We start from the raw sequence: 23,874 nt of genomic DNA, 5'->3' as shown, positions 1-23,874 counted from the left end.
TTTTTAAGAGTGCTATTTGATCACACATCTTGAATGTTAGATATTTACCAAAGCCATTAGATTAAAAAAAAAAAAAAAAAAAGAAGACAGTTTTGACTAGCTTTCAGAATAGAGTGATGAGAATATCTTCCTGGAAGCAGGAAAGCAACAACTGTATTTGGATGCTTAGTCTGTTGCAAAAGGGAAATGACTGTAAGCTCCCAGAGAACATTCAAGTTTCAGTCCCCCAAGTTCAGTTCTTCCACTCTGTCAGAGCTCAAGGCAGAAGATAATTTCATCAAGTCTGATATAGAGGTTCTGGCTATTTCCAATAAAATTGCCTGAAAAAACAGTTTCCCTAGGATCCTGAATGACTAGTGAGTGACAAGGATTGGCCAGGAAGAAGTCACAAAAGTAACAGGGTTTTTTACCTGCTCCTATTTTTTTCTGGCTAAATTTTTTTTCTACCTAGAAAAAAGGGAGAAAGGCATGAAAAAAATGGGATCAGACAGATACTTTTGCTGCTTGCACGAGTTCACTCATCTTGCTCTATCATTTTGGCTGCTCTCAAAGAAAACCGATCCAGGAAGCCCCTCAATTCCAGAAGATCATCTGAAATCTTTGCCTATGTAGCTCTCTTTCCTCCTGGGGACTGGCTCTGTTGACTTAACCAATTTGGTTTGAGTTTGACTTTCACATAAGTGGCTAAAAGTAGAAATTTCCACCATCCACCCAGCGTTCAATGCATTACAAGCTCTGTTCTTAAGAGTACTTTTGAGTTCCTACCCCCATCAATTTTCAAAGACAGCTACTGTGCATTTGTCGCTTTGAATAAGGATAGAAATGAGAACCAGAGATGGGAAACAGATGTCTCAAGGCATTCCCAATCACTCTCAATCTTGCCCAATTTATATTTTCCCTCTTAATGGGAATCGACCTCTTTTCTCCAGATAAATGTAGGGTGCTCGTCTTCAGCCTGTCTGCCACACCTTCAGTTAGTTTCACTCACCCTGTCTCTATTACATTTCCCTTTGAAAAGGGATTTGGAGAAGAAAATCTGCAGGAAGCAGAGCAATCTGTGACAACCCTGCCCTTGGGTTTTCTGAGCAGAAATGCTCAGTGCTAACTATTCAGAATTAAAATTCAAAACCAAGAACCAGAGAGACAGGGTCCAGGAATGGAATGACCTGGATACAGTCTGTTAAATACCTTTTTTTCAAGCTCACTAATAGAACAGTAATACACTTGCAGGTATGCCAAGTCCTACAGAGTTTCTGCTGCAACTGAGAACCTCTGAAAACCCTTTTTTAGGTGGGAAAAAGGCAGGAGGGAGACAACTGAGACAGATGTTTCTCTTCTCCAGAGGTTCTCAGCATTACTGAGACTTGTAAAAACACTCAACTAATGGAGGCAATGTTAGGTTAGCAATGTCCTTTCTCTACAGACTGAAGCATTCCCAAGGAGGCTGAACTGGTACATGGACATATTCTGTCTCGGGGCACATATCCAAAGGAAAACCATCCCTCTTCTGAGAGTAAATTGGGAGTTCTAGAAACAATTTACAAAAAAGTGTGAAACCACAGGCATGACTGTCACCACATGTCAACCACTTCCTCACGTACAGCATAACCATCTTCCATACAGCTCATTAAACCAAGGAAAAAGTATTACAGAAATCAACTCAGATTAGAAAAGGTACCTCAGAGTACTCTGCAACTGTAAAACTTCATCCTTCCAACCCCTTTCTTCCATCCCAACTTCACTAGCACCATTAGTATTCCAGAAAACTGTGACAAAATTTCCCTCACTTGTCAAAACATCCCTTACTTTGCAGTTGCCCCCCGATGTGCAAAGCAATTTGGATAGCTGTAGTGGGGCAGTGCTGGAATAGTACCTGCATATCTGTGTGATACATCCCACACAGATGCAGATGATTTTTCCTGAGCCCAATGCAATTCTTAGTCTCATCTCTGGCTGCGTTCTGAAACCAAAGGGTTGTTTTGCTAGAGATCCCCATCTTTTTTTTGCAAAGATTAGAAAGGAGGTCAAAGCTGAATTGCAACTGTGGTTGAAAGTTTTAATCGCATGTTGCAGACCTGTGCATATACAAAAGGAAATATGGGGCACAGGGAAGGACAAGACCTAGCACATCCATGTCAAAGAGGAGGAACAGAGTCAGACAATCCACAAGAGCACCAGCAAGGCTGCAGCTCAAGTTGCCTGTGATCTTTAGTAGCAGCTGCGAAAAAATCAGGGCATAAAGAAGATGGAGCAAGTTGAAGGAGGGGCTGCTCTCCAACATGGGTATCAGCGTCCAGAACAGCCAGAGAAATGATACACCACCCCCTGACAGCTCAGCGCCGCAGCCCGGCCATCTGCTGCCCGGCTGCCTCCCAAAGAGGGAGGTTTCTCTGAGCTCCAGGAGAGGGGAGCTGAGGACTCCTCCCCCCCTGCCTGGTGATCCCAGTGGCTTTCCCCTGCTTGCAGGAGAGGCACCCTTCCCACTGCCTGGGCTTTTAACGCGTGGGGTCATGCTCTGCTGTCACAAAAACAAGCTTGGCCAGCATGCCCTGCTTCCCGGAGGGGCTCCTTTGGAGACCTCTGGAAGAGAGGGTGAAAATTTCACAGAGTTGATGGGATGTATGGAAAAATTTGGTCGGAGCTTCCGGTGTGCAGGCTTGGGAGGGAACAGCTGCATCCAGAGACCCCAGCCCCCCAGGCACCCTGTAGGGCAAACCCAACGTGAAATTCCTTCTGAGCAAACCCAGCACCCTCGGGGCTGGAATTATGTGTACAGACACACACACACACACAGAGACACGATTATTTTTTTTATCCTCATGCCCAAAGGAAGCAGAGTCGCTCGTGCTCTTAGTTTTAAAGACTCCAAAGTAAATCAAGTCTTGGCTGGAAAACTGTAAACAAAATCAAGCCAAACAAACAAAAGCAAAACCAAACACTGATTCAGTAAGAGAGTCCCCGTGTCAATCTGCACTTCCCACAGGCAGGATGCCATAGCCTGAGCATGGAATTACTGCTCCAGCACACTGCCCTATCTGGTCTATTGCTGCCAATTTTGTTACAAGCCCTCCCCCTATACACATCCCTAAAAAACACCCTAAACCCAACCCCCCACCCCCTCCCAAACCTCCCAGTCCTGTGTGAGTAAATACTGGAGAGAAACATTAGGGTAAGGAGTTGGAAATACTGGAGACAAAAATCTCCCAGTGATGCTCAGCTACTGCTGGCACACAAAAATAAGCCTTCTGAAAGTTCAGATGCCAAATAATTGCCTGGACCACTAGCTAGAATATCTATCATGTTGACAGTGTTTTAGGTCTCTTGTTTCATTCAATTTACAAAATGCAACGGAAGAGTAAATACTGGAACACTCTTGAGCTAAAACTGCTGGGAAAATGGCAAGCCTGACCTGCATCTAATCCCAGACAGTATATTGTTCTTCAGATTAAAACCAAGAACCCTGACAAAACCAGGAGAGCAGGAACAACAATAGACCTCTTCCACCTCCTACCCAAGAGTTGTATGTGGGAGGAACATGGAAAACAAGACGGGGAGAGCTCAGCCTTTCCCTCAAGGACCATTTAAACAGGAATATAATTACTCTTGCGGTTCCTATTAGACAGTTAGCCAGAAAGAAAAATAATAGAGGTGATACTTATGTCTGGTAAACGCTTTAAAAGCTAAAAAAGACTCAGATGCCCCCAGCCACCCAGCACAAGCATTGCTTTTCGGAGTTCTTAGCACTAGATGAAGAAAGTCTTCTTCTCCATCTAATTCACAGCACACAAGAGAACTGGCTTTGCCTCTGTGATCTCTCTAGTTAAAAGAAAGAACCTCAAAAAATCAAGGTCTTATCAGAACAGACGTTTTATCATGCAGTTAATTTTATGGACTGAAGATATTTCACCTTATGGGCTGGCACCTTTTAAGTTCTGAATTGGCAAAAAGACATCAGCTTGGTGTTGAGAGTCACTCAGGTGTTAATGAGAGCATTAACTGACAGATGGCATTCAAGATATTTCTCGCCTCTCCAATGAAGACAGCTCCTTTGCTAGAGCAGAGATCAGGAAGGCTTAATTCTTAACAAGCATACAATGCCTTGGCACAAAGGCAAGCCCTCTGGAAGGTAATGGGAAGGATTCAGGGTTTGCTGGGATGACCTCAGTCAAACATCATTAAGAGGGTCAGGAGAAGCAAAGCCTATTTCAGAAGAAAAAAAATAATGTAAGGACCCTCATGATCAATCTATCGTGGCTTGTCAGAAAGAGAAAGCTTAGGCTGACCTTAGAGGCAATATGAGTTACTACTACCAGCCTGACCTTGAGCTCTCATGTAACAATGGAGACTTTTTTTTTTTTACTGTATTAATGAGCTTTCTTATCTGAGGTGGGGGAGGAAGCTTTATGGACCAGCTGGTACTTCACCTTCAAACAGTTTACCCTACTGAGAAACTAAGTTAAGTATGATGCAGGGGGAAAAAGATGCTACCCCATCCTTCTTGGGGAGGAAAAGGGTTGGGAAGGTATCCTCCCAAGCCCTCCGTGTGCAGCCTGCTCAGAAGGCATGCAAGCCAGCAGAAAGCATGTCCTCCTCAGACCATGGGCAAACTTGTCATCGGGGTGGCCAAACTGGCAGAGGCTCAAGGGCAATGAGCACCCTGAAGGGTCTCTGCAAAAAACACTTCACCGTGGCAGAGTAAAATGGTGGAGAAGCTGGAGATCCAGGAATCATGACCTTAAGCTTTAACAGCCACATGTCATTTCCAATTCAACTAGCAGTGCCACTAGTTGTACCACTGATGGGGACAGACTTCAAAAATTCCCAGGAACAGCCTAGAGGGAGGCAGCAACTCCTGGGGGCACCACACTTGTGACAGACCTCAGCAACATCCAACCCTGGCAGAGCCCCTGTGATGGAGGAAACACCTGGGCACATCCCACCTTTCAGTGTCTTTTTTGAAACATGCCTGGAGAAAACCTGCTGGCCTACTAGTGGCTATGAACAAAAGCAGGACAGCTGACATTACTGGACCTTGAATGAGACCACAAAGTGGGGGGAAAAAAATAAAATTCAAATTACATTGATCAAAGCTCCAGAGTGAAGTTTCTCCTCTCAGAGTCGTAAAGACAGCAGAGATTGCTGGAGCACAAGGCCATCACAAGGCATGTACAGGCCTGCCTTTTGTCCTCCTCTGCAAACTTGAACTAGTTTTTTGACCTTGCTGAAACCTCAGTAATTCTGTGGCTTACCTGTCATTGGCAGTGAAGGGGAAGAGAAAGACACCCGAAGAATTGAGTGGGTCGACTGCACTGAGCTCTGCACACAAGGACATTTGTCTTCACCATTGCTGAACATGGAAAGACAGTCTTTCTACGTTAGAACCATGGTTTTATTTCAAAACATAAGGACAAAATATTAGCCGGTTAGCTAATGTTTAGTAGAGGCAGCTCTTCCCTAAAATAGTCTGGTCTAACTCCTGGATTTGACAGTCTGAAACATGAGTGGTTGGAGGTTTCCACATCCATGACAGAGACACCTGAAGTCTTCCACAAAAGTAAAGGACAGCAGAGTAATTTCAGCACTCTAGCAACTCCAGTTCCCTGCCTCTCTCTTGTCCACCCCACAACTTGCTTCCAGAACTTAAATGTGGCACTGAGTCCAGACCACTCCCAAGAATATGCTGAAGAGATGCTTAGAGAAAACAACAGGGTTCTGGATGTTTCCTCCAATATGATAACACAAAGTTAGGACAGGAGGTTCTCCAGCAGAAGGGCTGCTCAACCTTGCTAAGGAAATCTAATTTACATGGTTGGATGATGTGGAATCCACTGCCTTCCCAGCTGAACTCCCATAATGCTTGTGTTTAGGAGAGAGAAAAAAATCAGCTAAGAAAACCCATGGCTGTCAGCAGCTAAGAACATTCCTACTCCTTGTCTTCTTCCATCTTACCTTGAGTGATCTCCCATACAATAAAAACTGGGGAAGCTGGAAGGGGAGCTGGCAGATATGCTGTATCCCACAGAGAAGCAGAATAGGAACAGCTATGGAGCGAGGCAGTGTCTCTGGGGAGGCAGAGAGAATGGAGAGCTGATGTGGGCTGTCTAGTCTAATAAGGGATCACACCACAGGAGCATGTGCTGGCTTGACAGAAGCAAGTGCAGCCACTTAACCTGGGTATGACAGCTAAAGTAGGAGCATTGCTTTGTTACCCCAAAAAAAGGGGAGCATGAAGGAAGAAGAGGAAGGCACGAGGTCACTGCAGCTCCTCACCTTTCAGGAAGGTTCCAGGTCTGCTTGTCCAGACTTCTCACACCAGCCACAGCCATAAAGCTGAACAACCAAGGAATTTTCCAGTTTGGGCTCCTTAGCACTACTAGGCCACACTCAGCAACTCTTGAACTAGATGGAGATGTCCTTTTATCTCCCCTCACTGATATGTGCTGCCTTTCACCCCTTTTCCCTCACACAAAGGACAGGAGGCTGCGAGTCCACCCCTCCTAGAGGAGACGCCAGCCTTAGGAACCGAACTCATCTCAGACACCAGCGTGGCAAAAGGGCACACTCTGATCTTCCCCAGCTGCCTTTGGTCCACACATCTCCAGTGGTTTGGCTCTTATCTAGCAACAACCCTACAAATGACACAGCTGCTGGGGGTGACTTGTTTGTTATTTTGCTGAGAAAAGGCAGAAGAGCAGCAGAGATACCGGCACAGATACAGCACCGTCCCGCCTTGGTCTCTTCTGGAAAGGCGCTTTCCTTGGGCTGGCAAATGCCAGCGACAGGCAGGAGAGCTGAGATAAGTGTCTATTTGATCTCCTTTCCCCCATTTACCCTGGATTTTTCACTGCTTTATGTTCACAAAATGCCAAGGCAACTAATCAGTGCTCTGTGACCCCTGTTAATTGGGCTGTGTGAGAGAAAGGCAGCACTGGCAAGAGAAATCACACATACCTGTTACTTTGAACTGTTCTGTCATATTCCTGCTTGTAGGAGGCTCCAAGCACCCTTCTGTGAGCCAGGGCTGCTCTGTTTTCATCACCATCCCTGGGATCAGCAGGAGCGGCCACAAGCGTTCCATGTTGTGGTCCTGCCTCCAACACCTCAAAGTACAGGGAGGCAACAGAGAGGCATGTTGTTGCTTCTCCTTCTGTACGAGAAGGTGAAATTAATTTTGGGTGAAGGAAACACAGCCTGAAGGCACTGATGGTCCTTCTTTTACCTATGCCCAACTGCTCCTCACTGCCCTTGTCTGCCTCGCCGTTGCTCCCCCCTCACGCTCCCCACCACAATAGCAGGAAGAAGTGAGCAGATGCCCAGCATCCATCTCCCCATCCCAAGAGACCAGCAGCCTATTTGGCCAAGTAAGCCAGGGAAAGAAAGCAATTGGTGTGAAGACGTAAAGCATTGGAGAAAAGAGGGTTTGGATTTGCCAAGCCTGGTGGATTATATGCAGTTCCTGGAAGATGAGGAAGACACATATGGTTAACTAGATGCATGCTGGGTGCAGGGGCCTGCATTTGATTTGTAGGTAGGAGCAAGGGCTGCTTGTGTGTTTTTTTCATTTGATTATGGGAAGGAAGAAATAGGAATATGAGCAGCTATGAAACCAGAGCAGCCAGAAATATCCCAAACAAGAGCTGAAGGCATATGGTACTAAAGGAAGAGAAAGTCCTGGGGTCAAAGGGGATAAGCAGGAAAGTGCACACACTGCCCAGAGAGATTCAGAGAATATTCATGGGATTAAAATAAAACTTAAAACATAATGACTGCTTATTTGTCTTTCAATGCTGGCTCAACCCTTCCTTCAAACTCACTGAGTCTCTGCACAATCTCCATGAAGGGATGACTTGTGCTCTCAATACATGCAGGGGGGTTTAGGGTAGTGGTATGGACAGAGAAGCAGGAACTCCCTCCCCCACTACTGATGCTGCAATTTGAGTGAAAACTGGTAATGACAAATCAATGAGTTGGATAACTGGATTAAAAAGGGGGAAAAATCACTCTGCTGAAAGATCCTGAAACATCACTATGTTGAGCAAACAGTATTGTTATGTATATTTGTGAAAATACGAATTAATATAGCTGTAAATGAACAGAAAGGATTGTTCACCTTGAATGAATACAAATAAAGAGATAAATTGAGACAGTTTCAAAAATTGTCTTTTCCCTTATTTAATCTACATAAATACACTAAATTAGAGAGTGATTGTGCTATTTTCTGTGGGCATTGTTGGTTTTGACTCAGGGTTCACGCCAAAGGTGCTGCCCCCACAGATACTCTGTATCTGAAGTACTCTGTACTTCAGTTTATTCAATTTTACCTTTAAGATATTACTTTGAAACCTTTAGGCAAAGGGTGCAGTAACAAAGCGGTTACTGCATTCAGTGTGATGTACAGCCCATGAGATCAGCAAGGGTAGGTTTAAACTCCAAGAGGAAACCATCTCTATACTCAGCTACTGACATGCATTTTCCTACCTTCCATCTCACTGAAACTTGCACCACAGCTCCAGCACAGAGGAAAGCAGATGATATTGCAGCTACTTTTTCTCTTCTTGCTTAAAAATAGAGACCTCGGTTCATCGAGATATGGCTGAAATTGTAAAATACTGAGCATCTGGAAATATATAGGAACCTCCAGAAAACTCCTGTAAGATGCTCTGTCAGAAATCTTGCCTGTCTGAACGGGAAGACCTGAGTGTCCCTCAAGCACTAAGAGGCTTCTGCTTCTTTACTGGGGGTTGCACTGAGCAGTCCATCAGTCACAGAAGGGACAAGCTGCCTGTTCCCAAAAGGGTCAGCCACTCTTTTCCTTCCTTGAGGAATCAATCTGTTGAGCCAAGGGAACCCAAGAGAGAGGCAATATCAGTTACTAAAGCTTTACCCAGAAAGGGAGGTACAGCAAATGGTACCTGTATTGATGCCATCATATATTATGCCTGAGGTAGAAAAGACCAGGGAAAGAAGTTATTTCACCCTACCACCTACGATAAATTAATAATAAAACTGAAAATGCCTACCATCACGCCTAAGAAATTTTGCTGTCAAGCTGGTATGTGATTCTGCAAGAAGATAAAAGGGAGATATCTAAGTGTAGGTCATATCTTGCCATGTGATGACATTGATCTTATCTGGGGAAGGGTCAGGGAAAATGGCTTTCATTAAGCAATGAATTCCCTGGCATGCTAGTGAATAGGGTGAGAGAGCTGAGGAGAGCTGGAGCTCAACACTTCCCCATCCAATGAGATCTATCACTGCAGATAGGCTGGAAACATGAATTTTTCCCTGACAGTATGTTCAGATCAAGAGGCAAGAATCCCCTGACATCCTGAAGTGCAGAATATTCTGTAATGTTCAAAATCAGAAAATTAGTAACAGAGACCAGTGGCAAAGGCAGACTGGCAGAAAGCAGAAGAGAGGTCCTGAGTCTCAGAGCCAACACTGGGTTGTGTACTGAAGGCACTGGAGATACACTGGTACTAAAGGATGGGAAGATAATGGAGATGAGATGTCATTATGATTGGTACTGGAGTGGGTGGTACTGGTGCAGAATAGGACAGCCAGCTGCAGGAAGAACTCACTGACCTGCAGGGCACAGCTGGTCCTCTGGTGAAGCACAAGATCACCAAGAGAAGATTAAGCAACACTGATGATAAACTGGAGATTTTACAGGCACATCATCAGGCTGGATGTGGCACTTAGTGCCATGGTCTAGTAACCACGGCAGTAGTGGATAAAGGGTTGGACTTGAGGTCCTTTCCAACCCGGCTGATTCTATGATTCTATGACAGATTTAATGGTATCAGTAAATTATGTCACTTTTTGGATGCAACAGAAAAGCAAAGAACCTAGGTTCTCCTCAGAGCAGTAAATCCACACCAGTTCCTAGGGTCAGCTTTAGAGCTCAAGAAGCAATTCCTGGGCCTGGAAACAAAACCGTCTGACCCGGACATTTCTGAGCGTTACTTAACAAAGGAAGGTACCTTTCCCCCAGCAGATAGATAGGAGGCCCGATTCGATTTTTATCAGCCTTATAAAGAAAAGTCAGTCAGACAAAGGCAGGAGGGTCCCTTAGCGGCATGAAATGCTGCTCCCTGATCAGTAGGTGAATCTCCTCCAGTCCCCACATGGATGGATGCCTCCCAGCACCCCTCAGGAATTCAGAGTGCTGCATTCTTCTCTGCCAATTTCTTCCCGGAGGCTTATCACACTGAGGATGGGAATCACTTATAGGCATAACGATCCCACAGCCAGGACAGCGTTTGAAGCCCGGGGGCTTCTGCATTGCTTCTGTGTCAAGCACCTTCGGCTTTGAATAACAAAAGGCAATCTCTTGAAGGATCAAAAAGGAAAACAAAAAGCACCAAGGTCAGAACTATTTATTAACTAACCCAAGAAGGAGTTACAGGTTGTTTGATACAATAAAAAAAGGAGAGAGAAGGATGTGAGTGCTCAGGAGAGAACAAGTACCTTGGGGGAAGCCATCTCTATCATTCCCGAGGGGGGGGATTTGGGTGACACTGGTGAGGGGTGAAAGGCCTGGCAAGATGCAGACAGCTGGATATTGCTTTGAAGGGTTCTGCTAAGGGAGTCTTCAGTTCGAGCATGCTGGGTTACTGATCTGACCTGGAAAGGACGTGCAGGGAGGGACAATGATGGTCACACAGACAGATGAAGTGTGAGAATGGCTGCTGCACTCCCTGCTCTTGCCACACGCTGCTTCATGTGCCCACTTTGACTCTTAATAGTTTAGTGTCCTATTCTGTGTGAGCTTGACAACCAACCACACAGTGTATGCCCAACAAGAAGCCACTCTGGACATGATGAAATGAAGATCAAGCCATAGCAGTCTCTACCTCAGGAGGGACGAACACAGTCTTCTGGATGAATAAAGGAATGTATCTAGAGCCCAACTTTCACCTTGTGATTGGACAGCAAAGGCTTTGGTTTCTCTGTGATGGCATTTCGTTTCATTTCATCCATCAATTACCTTCACCTGCATCTAAACAGGCTTTGATATGTGCTTGCCAATTTTAATCCACATGCTTCTTTCTTTTCTACTGCTGTTATTTGACGGTGACTCTCCTTCTGAAGAGAAGCAGATCAACCCTTGGGAGTTGCAGCTGATTAACTTACAAAAGACCCAAATACATCTCCCATATTCTGAAAGAGCAAATAGGAATGGGGCTTACCGTGCTCAGCATTCAGACTGGAAGAGGATCATTACTTACTATTCATTCCTGGATCCTTGAAGAACAAGTGAAGCCAGCTTAATGCTGCATTGTTCATTCCTAGTGCCCATCAACAGAAAGCATGCTCCCAATTCATAGCCACAAGGAAAGACAACAGTATTGCTGTGGCATAAGCACTTCTGATTGTTCAGGGGCTGTAGAGAGGACCTTAGGGTATTACAGTGATGATGAGCACTGTGGGGAAGAAGCTAGAGTTATTGTCTTGATGATGATGGGGAAATAGGACACATGGTGTATTATAGTACAAATCCATATGAAACAAGCCCTTATGTGCCTTGCTGCTCATAGAAAAATACACTTAATGTCAGAGGAAAGAGTCTCTTGTGAGGCACAAAATATCTAGTGTGGGGTTGCCTTGAAGCAAATAAGCTTAGCAAATTCATTACTTAGCACCAGCCCCACACATTACAAGTTTCTGGAGACCTTGGATAAAGCAAAGTTTTTACAGATAAATAGGTCCTAAAGAAGTCCCTTTTGGGATTTGTTTCAAAACAGGTCTTTCATCTTCTTTTCTCTAAAGTTTAAACCACTACACTGTTTGAGCCAGAAAGAAACTGAGGAAGATGGATGGTGAAATGGGAGAAAAAGTAAAAGCATAGGTGACTCAGAACAGAGGCTGAAATGACACATCAAATTATTACAGTGGCCTAGCAGCTGGCCAGGAGCCATCCCAGCTGTTCACTGAGCCCACTGAGGCTAAAAGGCTCCAAAAACCCCAAACTTCAGAACTTCTCCAATATTAACCCTTGGACTAAAGATTGGTTTCTGAACTTGGCTGGGTGCTGGGAAGTGGTGTGCAAAACTAGCTGTGCTGGAGCAAAAATCTTCACCAGTGTTTTGGAGCATCACTGTCTCGAAATGCAAGTCTCAGAAGTGAGGGCAAAGGTTTCATATCAGGAGAATTTCCACATCCCATTCCCCTCCCTCCATAATCCTTTGTCTTCTCCCTTGAAAGTAGAAGATATTTTCACTTGCCTTCTCAGTTTCTTTTTTCATAATTGCTTTCTTCCTCCTCTCCAGAGTACTTGCTTTGCAACATCAAGAACTCATAAATACAGCTGTCCCTTTCATATTTCATGCTCTGACATTGGCACGATGACATCACTGCAGTCTCTCCAAGACCCTTCACTGACTGCTCTTTGAAGTTTAGCCACCTATTCCTCCCTGTCAATGTTTTGCATAACTCCCTCTCCCCAGCAATACAATCTGTTTGTCTCTCATCCATCTGCCCTGACAATAACAGCTTTTCCTCTTTTTCTTCCACCATTTTCAGCCCTTATTCTCCACCACATCTATGGAATAACACTTCCAGAACACGCTACCAACTTTTCTTCAAACTCTTCTTTAAAGATTCATTTTATCCATCTGAGAATCAAAGACATTTACTTAGCTTTAGTTATACTTGAGCTCTGTAATTTTATTCCACTGTGCTTCTCATTAATCTCTGAATGACCGTGTTATTTTACTGCTGTAATCTCATCCTTCCTTTCCCAACACCTGCCAGCTGCCTCATTTTCACTTTTTACCCTTTAAAAGGCTCACCTTGCATGGCTTGGCTATTATTATAATAAATATTAAAATTAGATTTAAGATGAGGAATGTAGGCACTTCATCTCCCTTGCCCCCTAATGGTGTCTGCTGTGCCAATGATACTGAGTTGATTCCAGAGGCCATCCACCAATATATGTGATGTATGCAAGGCAGCACCTGTTAAAAGTCAGACTGTAAATAATGCTGATCTTGTTGATATTCACTTGGCATTCATGAATATGATTCTGAGTTAGTGAGGTGCTTTGTGGCTGGGCCATTGGAGCAGTTGTTATAATCAAGGTCACTGGCACAACTGCGAGAGCTGGCTGTTAAAGCTCCTTCCAAATGTGATGGGCACCAGGTCTGCTGTGACCGAGTTCAGGCTGCCTGCCCCACATCTTATGGCATGGACTGAAGTGTTGAATTCATTCAGATTGTCTTAGTACCTTGGCTTAGCTATTCCCACAGCTCAGTTCACCACGGTATCCATGAGCCTGAAAACCTGGCACTGGTTTGCCAGCTGTTCCTGTTGACCCGCCACTTTATCCCCTAGCCCAGACCAACATACAGCAGTTCTTGAAGGACACAGCTCATGTAGTCACATGCAGAGGGTGATTTCAACGTGTTAAGTGTTTTATTGAGGTCCCTCTTACCAAAACATGAGAGCTGGGGTAACCCCCAAAGTACCCTGTAAAGGCAGAATCCACTCAGAATAAAGGACAAGGAAGGGAAAAAGTGACAAAGCAGAGGGAAGAAGCAAAATACCCAAAGCTATTAAACATGGTCCTCAGAAAAGGGCATTGTGCCTCAATGGGTTAGATGATTTCAGATCACTTCTATTTCTTTCTGATGAAAGCTCAAATAAGTGATTACAGAACAAGCATTGGAAAATATGCAGAATAGTGGCAGTACTCTTGATTGGCAATTCAACAAGTAGGAAATATAGCTCTTTAGATGCTATACTGAGAGTATTTCTCAATGCCACCGCTAAGAATATGAAAGAAATAATTAAGACAATTGTAGGGAAGGGATGAGGAGTTAAGGAATATCATCTTATTATCTATATTAGAATAAACCAGGTGCAAACTACAAGCCAAAGACTCCAGGGCTAGTTTACAGATCCCGAAAGAGCTTAAGGTGGGGTGTAAAACTGATGATCCACTTGGGAAGAAAAAAATTCCAATGCATTAGGAAAGAAATAACAAGAAAAGCAATAATTGAGGTTCCTAAGGAAGCAAATGCTGTCTGTTCTACCACAGAAGTCAATTACAGAGTTTTCAGCTACAGTGATGGACCAACCTCCTGAGTGTAAAAAAAAGAAAAGAATCTCAAGGGGCATAGAAAAAAAAAATCCAGAGATATTATTTTTCTTCCTCCTCATTTTCTGGCCTTTGTCTATGTTGAAAAAATAAAAAAATGTTATAGGCAAAAACAACTAAAATGTTTTTTGAGGCACAATAGCAACATACAAAATGCATCCCAATGAGAAATATGATAAAGTCGTTGAAACTTTTTATGCCACCACATCAGAAAAATGGCAAAAGTGCAATAACAGAGCAGTGAAGAATGAGCTTCACCCAAAGAAATGCTGAACAGCGGGAGCTTTTCTAGAATATTTTAGTTGAGTGTACACATCCATGTCACACCATCACTTCTTACTTAAAAACAGCTGCAGAAGGCTCCTGCTGCGGCTGCTGCCGTTAGCTGAAGCTCTGATCTTCCTGTCTTCATACAAGTCATCAAATCGCATTTCCTGCTGGAATTAAAGTAGCAGCCCCTGGGGAGTATGCAGCTACCCAATTTATATCAGAGAGAATCTGAAGCAAGCACCAGGACTTTTTCAAACTGCTTAATTTTTATTTATTTTTTTTATAACCCCCAAAATCTGATAAGAGTTTTCTCCCTCTCTTCTTTCCAGGTATTTGCATTTTGAAACAATTAAAAGTAAACAGAGAGATTTTAAGACCTGTGCAAAAAAGCTAGAAGCAGGAAAAAGGTAAGGGCAATCTCAGAGGCATCAAACCAAACCATGCCTATAGCATGCTAGTAGTTAGATGGTACAGATGGTATGTGGAAACTATGAAGGGCATTTATAAAACAACAAAAGCTGCAGATCATGACACAGAAGTATTTTGGCTCAGAGTGAAAAGAGGAGAGCAATGGGGAAACTGTCCTGGCCAAGTGCTCCAAGCACCCAGTGCCAGGCAAGGACAGCTAGAGAGTCACTGCTAAAGATTCCAGAAGTCAGAAATACAGGCAACTGGTTTTTTTTGTTCTGTATTTCTACAGGACTTAACAGGGCAAGAACCAGGTCAATGGAGTGTTCCTAACAGCTATGATAGGTTATGATAAATAAGAGTTTGGAGAAGATCACATAGCATCCCATTAAGTAGTCTCTGTAGTTAAACACAGATATCCATAACTCAAAGAAAGTCTTATGTTACCAGACATTCAACACTCCTTAGCCATCAAGCAAGGTAAAAAACAGTCTCTCTCTCGTATGTGATTCCTCTTTTTTTCTTTTAAAAAGGCTGTCATAAAGAATATCAAAACCAAGGCAAAGCTGCTCTACTTCAAAACCAAGGAACACAGAACCCTACAAAAGTATTAACCTTTTTTTTTTTCAAAGAATGAAAAGCAAATCAAACTAGAGCATGTTAAACTGTGCATTAGAAGGGCTCTCAGTCACTTCCAAAATTACTTGAGAACACATTATAATTAGCAAAGGTATGTGACAGTTTTATACCCCTCTATGATGCATGATTAAAGCCAGGCAGCCCAGCTCTGCCACAAGTTCTGCACGCCATCAAAACAGATGTGACAAGAACTACAAGCTGCTCCCAGACAGACTGTGAGAAAGCATAGGCAGATAACATTTTGGCCATCAAAGATGTAAGACACAATACAAAACTAATTAAACCTCAAAACCCCTTGGAGAGGTAGGCAAACCATGTTTTATATGAGGTTATATGAAGCATCCTGTGCTTGAGCCCCAGTGCTCCAGCCCAAGAACAAGGATGAGAACAAGCTCCTGCCTTTCTCTCTGAGGTGCAACAGGGAGTGAATTTTACAGCCTGGATATTAACAGCTCACAGCCTCAGCAGGAGGATGCAGAGCACAAATGACTGGAGAGATGCTGCAATAACGCCACCGTGATGATCTGTGAAACTGCTGATTTTTCCCACACAACACAGATGCCTCCTGCCTGCAACAGAAAAGTATGGAGTCCTGGCCCACCGTGAAGAGCCAACTTTAAACCCCACACAAATTCTGCTGAGTATTGTCAGTACTCAGCATTGTCCCCTGAGTACTCAAAAATCAATTAGAGGCTAAACTCCTTACCACTAACTGGGGACAAACAGGGTACAGTAGGGAAGCTGTGCATCAGACAAGGCCAGTGCCTCTTGAACTGGGGTTAAAGGTGTTGGAAATAAATGTGAAAAGGAAGAAGGAGAATTTCAGGCTTTTGGATAAATATCCTGCAGTTGGTTTGTAGGTGTGAAACAGTGTGTCAAGTTTGTTTTTGAGAAGTGTATCCAAGCCATCATTTTTATTCTCATTTATCTACAGATTTAATATTTAGACTACATCTTAATGCTTCTTCCTTCATGACTTGCCTCTGCATACAGCACCTTTCCCTCTGTTTCCAGGTAGTCTCCCCCATTGCTTCCTCTGCAGTCCTTCAGAGCTCACCTCTCTAACATCCCAGTGGCTTCAGGCAATTTTCCTGATCTACTCCTTCAGCCATTTCCACCACACTACTCCTGTCGTGCTCTTTTCTCATTATACCCCTGCCCACGAGGTAGTTCCCTTCTACAGGAGGTGCTGCAGAAAGGGTGCAGCTGGTTTCTCCTCTGGGCACCTCACGCTTTTCTTAGCACAGCTGTCTGGGGGAGGTGTAAGTTCTCACAACTTCACTATGTGGCTTCACACTCCTCGGTTTCCTTGGGCACCTCTGGTACATGGACAGACACACAACAACACCCACACAGGTACCTGCCCATGCTGCTTGTGCACCCTGACCAGGCTGCACAAAGCCACAGCTCTTCCTTCTGAGATGGCATTGCCTCCTTGCAGATTTTGCATCTCAGAGTAAATTAAAGCTGGACCTAAACAGGCACAATCTGGGACCTACATAAAATGCTGACTAAACATTGTTTAGCCATCACGTACACGTGTAACCTTCCCCAGACAGACAGACAACTGCCCAGCGACTCACCCATGACTCATTCCTGAATTCTGTGAGTTAAAACACTTGTGAAAGGGGAGGCAATTACACAGTGCAATTGCTAAGTGGACAGTCTTAGATCTGGAGAGTTTTAGAGAATCTCACAATGTGGAATTCAGGAATTTCATAAAGGACAAATCTTCCACTGCTCACAAGGGTGAGCTGGTTACGGTGGGTAGAAACACTTAAGCCACTACTTTCTGATGGTTTTGGTAAGAAGAAATAAACTTGTTGAATGTTTCTAGGCCAGATTATTTTGCTCTGGCTATTTTGATGAAGAAGATATACATGACTGCAGTCTCTTTACAATCAATCTTCTCATCACATCAGTTTAATTCAGAGACAATAAATGCAGTACAGACGCCTGGTTCAGGTCCTGGTATTCACTGATGCTGAATGTCAACATGGAAATGCAAGAGAATTTTGTTTTTATATATATACACTTGCCACCTACCTAACTATATAATCTTTGTTGAACATTATCAGTTAATTAGAAATAGAGCTTTCAATGCAAGCATCTATGGTTGTGCCTATGCACCACCCTAAGCCTCTCCACAACAGGGGGATCTTGGGGAGCAGGATTGCTTCAAAGCAACTGCATGTGTTGCCAAACTGTCTTCATCTCCACAATTATGCCTTGCTATTACATGATTCACAGAAGAACAAATAAAACACACTGCAACAAACCTTCCCTATCACTGGGAGCGCATTTTGCTGTGTGAGTGGCGATTCCCTAAAGAACGATGTTCTACAGATGTCTCAGTTTGGGAGGCTACTTTAGTGGACGCTAACAAAGTGTCTCTGGATGTCAAAACTCCAACAGAATATGCCAAATCATCTTCCAACACCCCGCAACTGAAGTCATTCCACTATTTCTCTTATTTCTAAGAAAATAATCATAATTGTCCCTATGTAAAGCAATGGGATCTTCCATGCAAGTGAGGTGGCTGCAGAGTAGGAGTTTTATGCTACGCAATACATATAAATGTCGAAAATATATGTGATGATTTTAAAAACTTAGTGTGATATCACTAATTTGACCAAGCATAGTGCAGAGTATAACAGCAGTTGTGGGTGTTCACTGTAGGCACTGAGCATCAAACACAGTTGCATGGCATCTGAACAAAGAAGTTTGCTCAACGGGTCTGCACAATTAAAAGCCTACAACTCAACCCAAGAGAGCTGGAATTCCCTTCCACTCGGTGAAGCATCTGGCCTGATTGCTGGTGGCTGCTGATCACTGCCATGTCATCACTCTAAAGCTGTGAAACATCCCTGAGACCGTGTTAATTAGCTCCCCTTGCAAAGTGCTTAAGCCATAGAGTGGGTTACTCACGTGATGTCTCTGCGCTGGTAACAACCTTGAAGAAGGCAGGCGATCAGGTCACTGATAAACTCCACATCATCCCTGTGAAGAGCAGCTTCCAGTTCCTATTGAGCAGAAAGGAGAGAGAGAAAAAAAAAACCAACCAATCATCAAACTAATTCCTTAAAATTTACTGCGAGCTCGTCAGAACCAGATAGACCCGAGCAGCCTCACATATGTGTACAGCAGTAGAGTACACACTAAGGAAGCTGACCTTCCCCATCATTAAAAATACTGCTTCTACTACCTCTCTTCATTGCAAGAGTTTATGGGAAGACCTTGAAAGGCTTTTACTGAATGTCAGTCTCCAGCCAGAAGACTAATGCTTTTGTCTGGATGCAGAAAAATGGGGCTCAGTGGGCTTCAGATACTACAGCCTAATAAGGAAGCCGTGATTTCTCCCATGTTCAGCTGATGGGCAGGAATCAACAGTTTCATTCTCCTGGTTTGCTTCCACTCACTGACACTGGTGAGTTCATTTAAAAAGTGTGCTCAGAAAGCGTGGCCCTAAAAGCCACTTACACAGAGAAGCAGCAGTTACAGATGGATTGCCAGGAATGGCTGAAAGCTAGCAAGCAAATGGCTCAAAGAAAAGCAAGCATTTTGATTCTTTAACTTAATTCTCTTAGGGTTACTTTTTTTCATAGTAAGAGAGAAAGAAAGGATGGAGGGATGTCAGACCTCATGACCCAAAGCCTCAACTCTTGATGAAGAGTATCGTGGCTTATTTCAGAACAATGGAGTTCAAATCAAGATGCAATGCAGAAACTGATTAATTACAGTTTTATTTGTATGCCAGAAAGTCATTCACAGTAAGTAAAATCCACTTTCTATAAGACTTATCATCAGTAGCATACAGCACTTAACAAGATTTAATATGGATAAACAACATAGGCATAAGAAGCTATTCTTTTTGGGTTTCAGAGTAAATAATGGATTGAATACAAATTTCTACTTGAATGTTACTCAACAGACTGTTACACAAATGGCTAAGCTAATGGCTACGGAATAAAGGTTAATGGCCAGAGAATAAAGGATAAACGTTTTGGCACTTACCCAATAAAGAAGAGAAAGTGCTTTTTTATTAGACCGCAGTAACTGCAGTAATAAAATTATTGATAACAGATTGCAGATTAAACGCCGCTTGCAGTTTTTTATTGGAAATGTATTAATGGCATATTTTCATTATCAACACTGCCCTTATTTACCTCTTGTGCAAGACCTGAAGTGCTTCAGGAGCGGAAGCCTGACACCTGCCCCGTGAAGAATGTACTAAACACAGCTATTATGTGTGGAAACTGGAGGCAAGGAAAGGGCAGTGGGCAGGCAAAGCCTGATGCAGCATCCCTGCCGCAGGGCCAGGGAAAGTCCCAGGAATGTCTCTTCTGGCCTCTAGATGCTTAATGACAAGTTAATACAAAAACTGCAGTTGCTGCTTGCCATCCCTTGGAGAGAGTGATGTTACTGTTGCATAAATAGTAATCACACTATATAAATAGTAATTACAGAGCAAATTCACTTAGAATCATAGAATATCCCAAGCTGGAAGGGACATGCAAGGATTGAGTCCAGCTCCCGGCCCTGGCTCTACTTACCACTTGGTAAGTGGTTAGTATTTTAGAGGTGTTGACTTACTTTACTTGTAAAATACTTTAGTGGACATCTGCCTTCTATAAATATACATAGGAGAGGGGGGAGAATGGAGGACCTAAAGTATGTGATATGCTAAAATATCCCAGGTGTGTTACCACAGTACCACAGTAAACTTGCAACTTGTGAAAAACGACATATTAGAACCCAGAATAAAGGGCAGGGGAAAGTAAGTCTCCAGGATGTTCTCCCTGCTCGGTTCAGCCTCTCCCTCATCCACATTACACTTGTGCATTAAAGCTGTCAGTCAGCAGTCTGCCTCTGCTAGGATGTGACAGCCTTTTGTATGAAGGAATATTTAAACTGCTTCCCGTGAGCCTTTTCAGCCTGCTGTTTGACTAACACTCCTTAAGCAGTGGCCACAACTGGCTCAGATAGCCCCTATCTGCAGCCATTGTTTTCCAGGCCCGGGAGTGACCTTTACATTTTTTGAGTTGGCGGGTCATCCCAGGAGCCAGGGGACATTCCTGGGGCACTGGGCAAGGTGCAGTCTCCTGAGCAGGGACTAAAACACCTGGCTGGGTAGTTTCCCCCCTCTCTTGCTGCTTCCTTTCTCCTAGATGGGTGCTCTTTGTCCTCGTCTTCATAGCGGGTGCAGCACCATTTTGGGGACCTGACACAGCTGCTGAGAGATCTCACAGCTGCTGGCTGACAGGGGCACTGGGCACACAGACCAACACGGGCCTGGGTGCAGTCCTGGTGCCACGCTGGGTTACAGGGCTCTGGCACAAGCCAGGATTAATCAGCACATGCATAGCATGGGGGGTAATGAGGGTCCATCCTTAGCAGGCGTGAGGAAAGCATCCACAGCACCCCTGTGGAAAGACTCCCCACTGCGCTCCCCAATGCCATGGGTGCTGCCTGGAGCCCATCCTGGTCCTCTGGTCCCTACCAACAGGAACACCCACTGCCAGCAGCTTATGGTAAAGGTAGAGTCCAAGTATAACCATGATTACTGGTCTTGGAAAAAAGATACTGACGTTGTCCTGTACTGTTTCTGCCTACATTTTTTCTATCGCTGCTTGAGACAGGTTAAAAGCAGTGAGAGGAACTTCAATTTCTCCAGGCTGGGTTCATTGGCCCTGTTTAACTGAATGTCACAATTTTCTATCCCACTGGATTCTCCAGCTTCCTGTCCCCAAACACCTAATCCTGGGCTTCCTCCACACATTTAGGGTGCTGTGGGAATGACAGGGACACCAGGAAGATGTGATGCAAATTTTAAAATCTCAGGACCGCAAACAAAGAGTTAGCATCCTCTCAGGTTTTCACCTAATGTTTTGGCCCGCGTTTTGCAAGGGGAGGAATAAACTTTGTTTTTCCAGCCCTCCCCTCCAACAAGGGACAGCCAGCAAAGCAGCACGGTCCTTGAGTGGCACATCTGAGCAGGCCAAAGTGATGCCAGGTACCCTCAGGAGAAAGCAGCCACCAAACCTCCACCCCTGGTCCTGAGGGCAAACCCTGCCCCAGTCACCCATCTCCACACTCCTCCAGCCTGGCCAGGGCGAGCGGCTGGGCTTCCTCCCCACCACCATCCTCCCCACGCCTCCAATCCTTTTGTTTTTCCCCTTTTCTCTTTGAGCACTGAGCTGTGAGCACAGAAATCTGAACCTTGCCAAAACGCTTTGGGGACAGCACAGAAAGGAAACAGAAGAGGCAGCAAATCAGCAGAGGAAGGGGGGGACACACATCTCCTCCTCCTCTAGCTGGAGAGAGCAACAGACAGGAGAAAAGCAGGATTCTCCCCCTCTCCAGCTGGCGTCACACCTCATTAGGGAAAAGCCTGTTTAACGTCTTTCCCTCCCCCCAGCCCGGTACTAAATCCCCCCTGAGTCAGGCAAGGACTGTCGGGAAGAAGCAGCCGCCAGAGCAAGGCTGGGAGCAAGGGTGACCACCTCTCCCAGGAGGAGCACTGGCCCAGTGTAGGGTTAGCTGGGGCGGGTGAGAGGGCACCAACCTATCCCTCCCCACTCCCTGGGAAAATAGCTGGTAGGGGTGGGCTGGAACAGAAGGGCCCGCTGCCCCGTGCCTGCTGCCTGCCCCACACCAGGCACCCTGGTAGGTATGGTTAACCCCACCGGCTGGGTCTGAAACAAATGCAGCTCCCCCAGAGCTGCTGTGAGCATGGATTCAACTCCAACATCACCTGCATTTTGTGGCAATCACTACTTCAGTCATGCCCTTGACAGCACAGAAGTGCTGTGGCTTCAGGACATGTGGTGACTCAATCCCCACACCCCCCAAAGTATATGCCTTTTTGGTATCTGCCCTGATTTTTGAGAGGAAAGACAGCCAACTTTCTGGATAAAAGTTCACAAATGAGTCCACAGCAGTGACACTACTGTCACTAACCCAGTGCAGAGGTGATGGGGGTGGGGGGCTGCTGCACACACTGGCTTTTTGAACTATGGAAAGCAGTCATCCAGCTTCCAGCTCCTGGCAAGCTGTCTGCTCAGGGGGCAGCCTCATGAAGTTTGGGGCCTTCATTTCAGAAGACAGGCTTCTCCCCAGTGTGAGCAGGCTATGTGCTGAGGTACAGGACTACAATTTAAAGGCTTCCTCTGTGCTGGAGCTGAATCATCTATAACCGAATCTGATGGACATAACCAGTTTAAGCACTGCTAAGCCTTGTCCAAGTTAGCCATCAGTTTAAAAACCCCAATCCCTTCAGCTCTATTTCCATACCGCTGCCGTTATCAGCTTTCCATTGCAATGCTCCCTAGTGACTCAATGGGCTTTTGCAGAGGCTTTAGGAGATCACGGAGAGCCACCACCCGGATGTGCTGAGCCAACCCCAGCCCATGCGCTGAAATTTCTGACTGAGTTGAGTCAGAACGTTCTTTTCCCCTCACAGATAATTAGTGACAACAAGTACCTGGGTAAAAGTTTGGCAAACCCACGCCAAAGAGTACCAGGATCGGGCAGGAAGATGGGAAGTCAACTGCAGGTCTGAAATGCTTCCAAAAAGCACTATTTATCCCTGTCAGTGTGAAGTCAACGTGCGTGCTCCCCGTCCCTGGCGAGGAGCTCCTGCTGCCCTCCCCACCAAGGAGCCAGCTGTCTCAGGGGGACGCAGAGACTTGGGGAGGGGCCACTGCTCCTCCCAACACATCCCAGAGAGCAAAGCATAGCAACCTCCTTTTGGCCACAGAACACACCCAGCCACCGATTCACCCAAAGCAGCATCAGAAGGCCGTTGCAATGAAAAGCAATGTCCCACTGGACATGAACTTGGAGCTGAAGGGATGGGACCCAGCTACACCATGAGCCAGTTCCTCTGCCAATCCCCACAACTCAGTTTGTTGGTCTGTTAGTGTGCTCAGCCCCTACTTAGCATGCCTGAGAAACACAAGCCCCCACCCAGCAGCCAGCATGCTGCCTGCAGCCCAGTGCCACATTCTTCCAGCTTGGGATTCCTGCCATCATATACAAATAGTTTTCAAAATATGAAACCTACTGAGAGTGCTGTGCTCTGCATGACAAGTCAGGAGGGCATTAGGGCTGTTCCTAGGGCTGTCTCTATGAGCACGAACAGCAGTGGGTTTAGCTGGCTGCCATAAAGCCAGAAAGAAGTTATGACTCCTGGTCCTGATGGAGTCTTCCAGCCATGTTATCTTAATTTTAAGCAGTTAGATGGAAACACTACCTGTTATCCAAGTCTGCAGCTGGATAGACCTCTCTCATCTTCCCCACAGTCCTGCAGGAGCCTGCACACTGCCCTCTCTCCCTGTGATGCTCCAGGGCTTTATGGCTTCCTGAGCTAAAAGGACTTCCAACTTCTTCACTCTGCCTTTCCACTGCAAGGAAAGTGAGTGCTGAACGTGCTCCTGGCAGTGGGGAGCAAGTCA

General features: G+C 45.0%; 1 protein-coding gene across 1 annotated transcript in view; it reads right to left on the bottom strand.

The window, feature by feature from the left end:
• LOC116787410 (cat eye syndrome critical region protein 2) overlaps positions 1 to 23,874 on the bottom strand; it is a 102,395-nt gene that overhangs the window by 33,942 nt on the left and 44,579 nt on the right. Inside the window, exon 2 of the mRNA XM_032688979.1 lies at positions 18,347 to 18,441. Coding sequence (XP_032544870.1) covers positions 18,347 to 18,441 — 95 coding nt within the window. The remainder of the gene's footprint in view (positions 1 to 18,346; positions 18,442 to 23,874) is intronic.

Source organism: Chiroxiphia lanceolata, chromosome 5, assembly GCF_009829145.1.
Source record: "Chiroxiphia lanceolata isolate bChiLan1 chromosome 5, bChiLan1.pri, whole genome shotgun sequence".
Taxonomy (NCBI): domain Eukaryota; kingdom Metazoa; phylum Chordata; class Aves; order Passeriformes; family Pipridae; genus Chiroxiphia; species Chiroxiphia lanceolata.
Note: the sequence above shows the minus strand (reverse complement) of the source record. Positions and strands in the feature narration are given on the sequence as shown.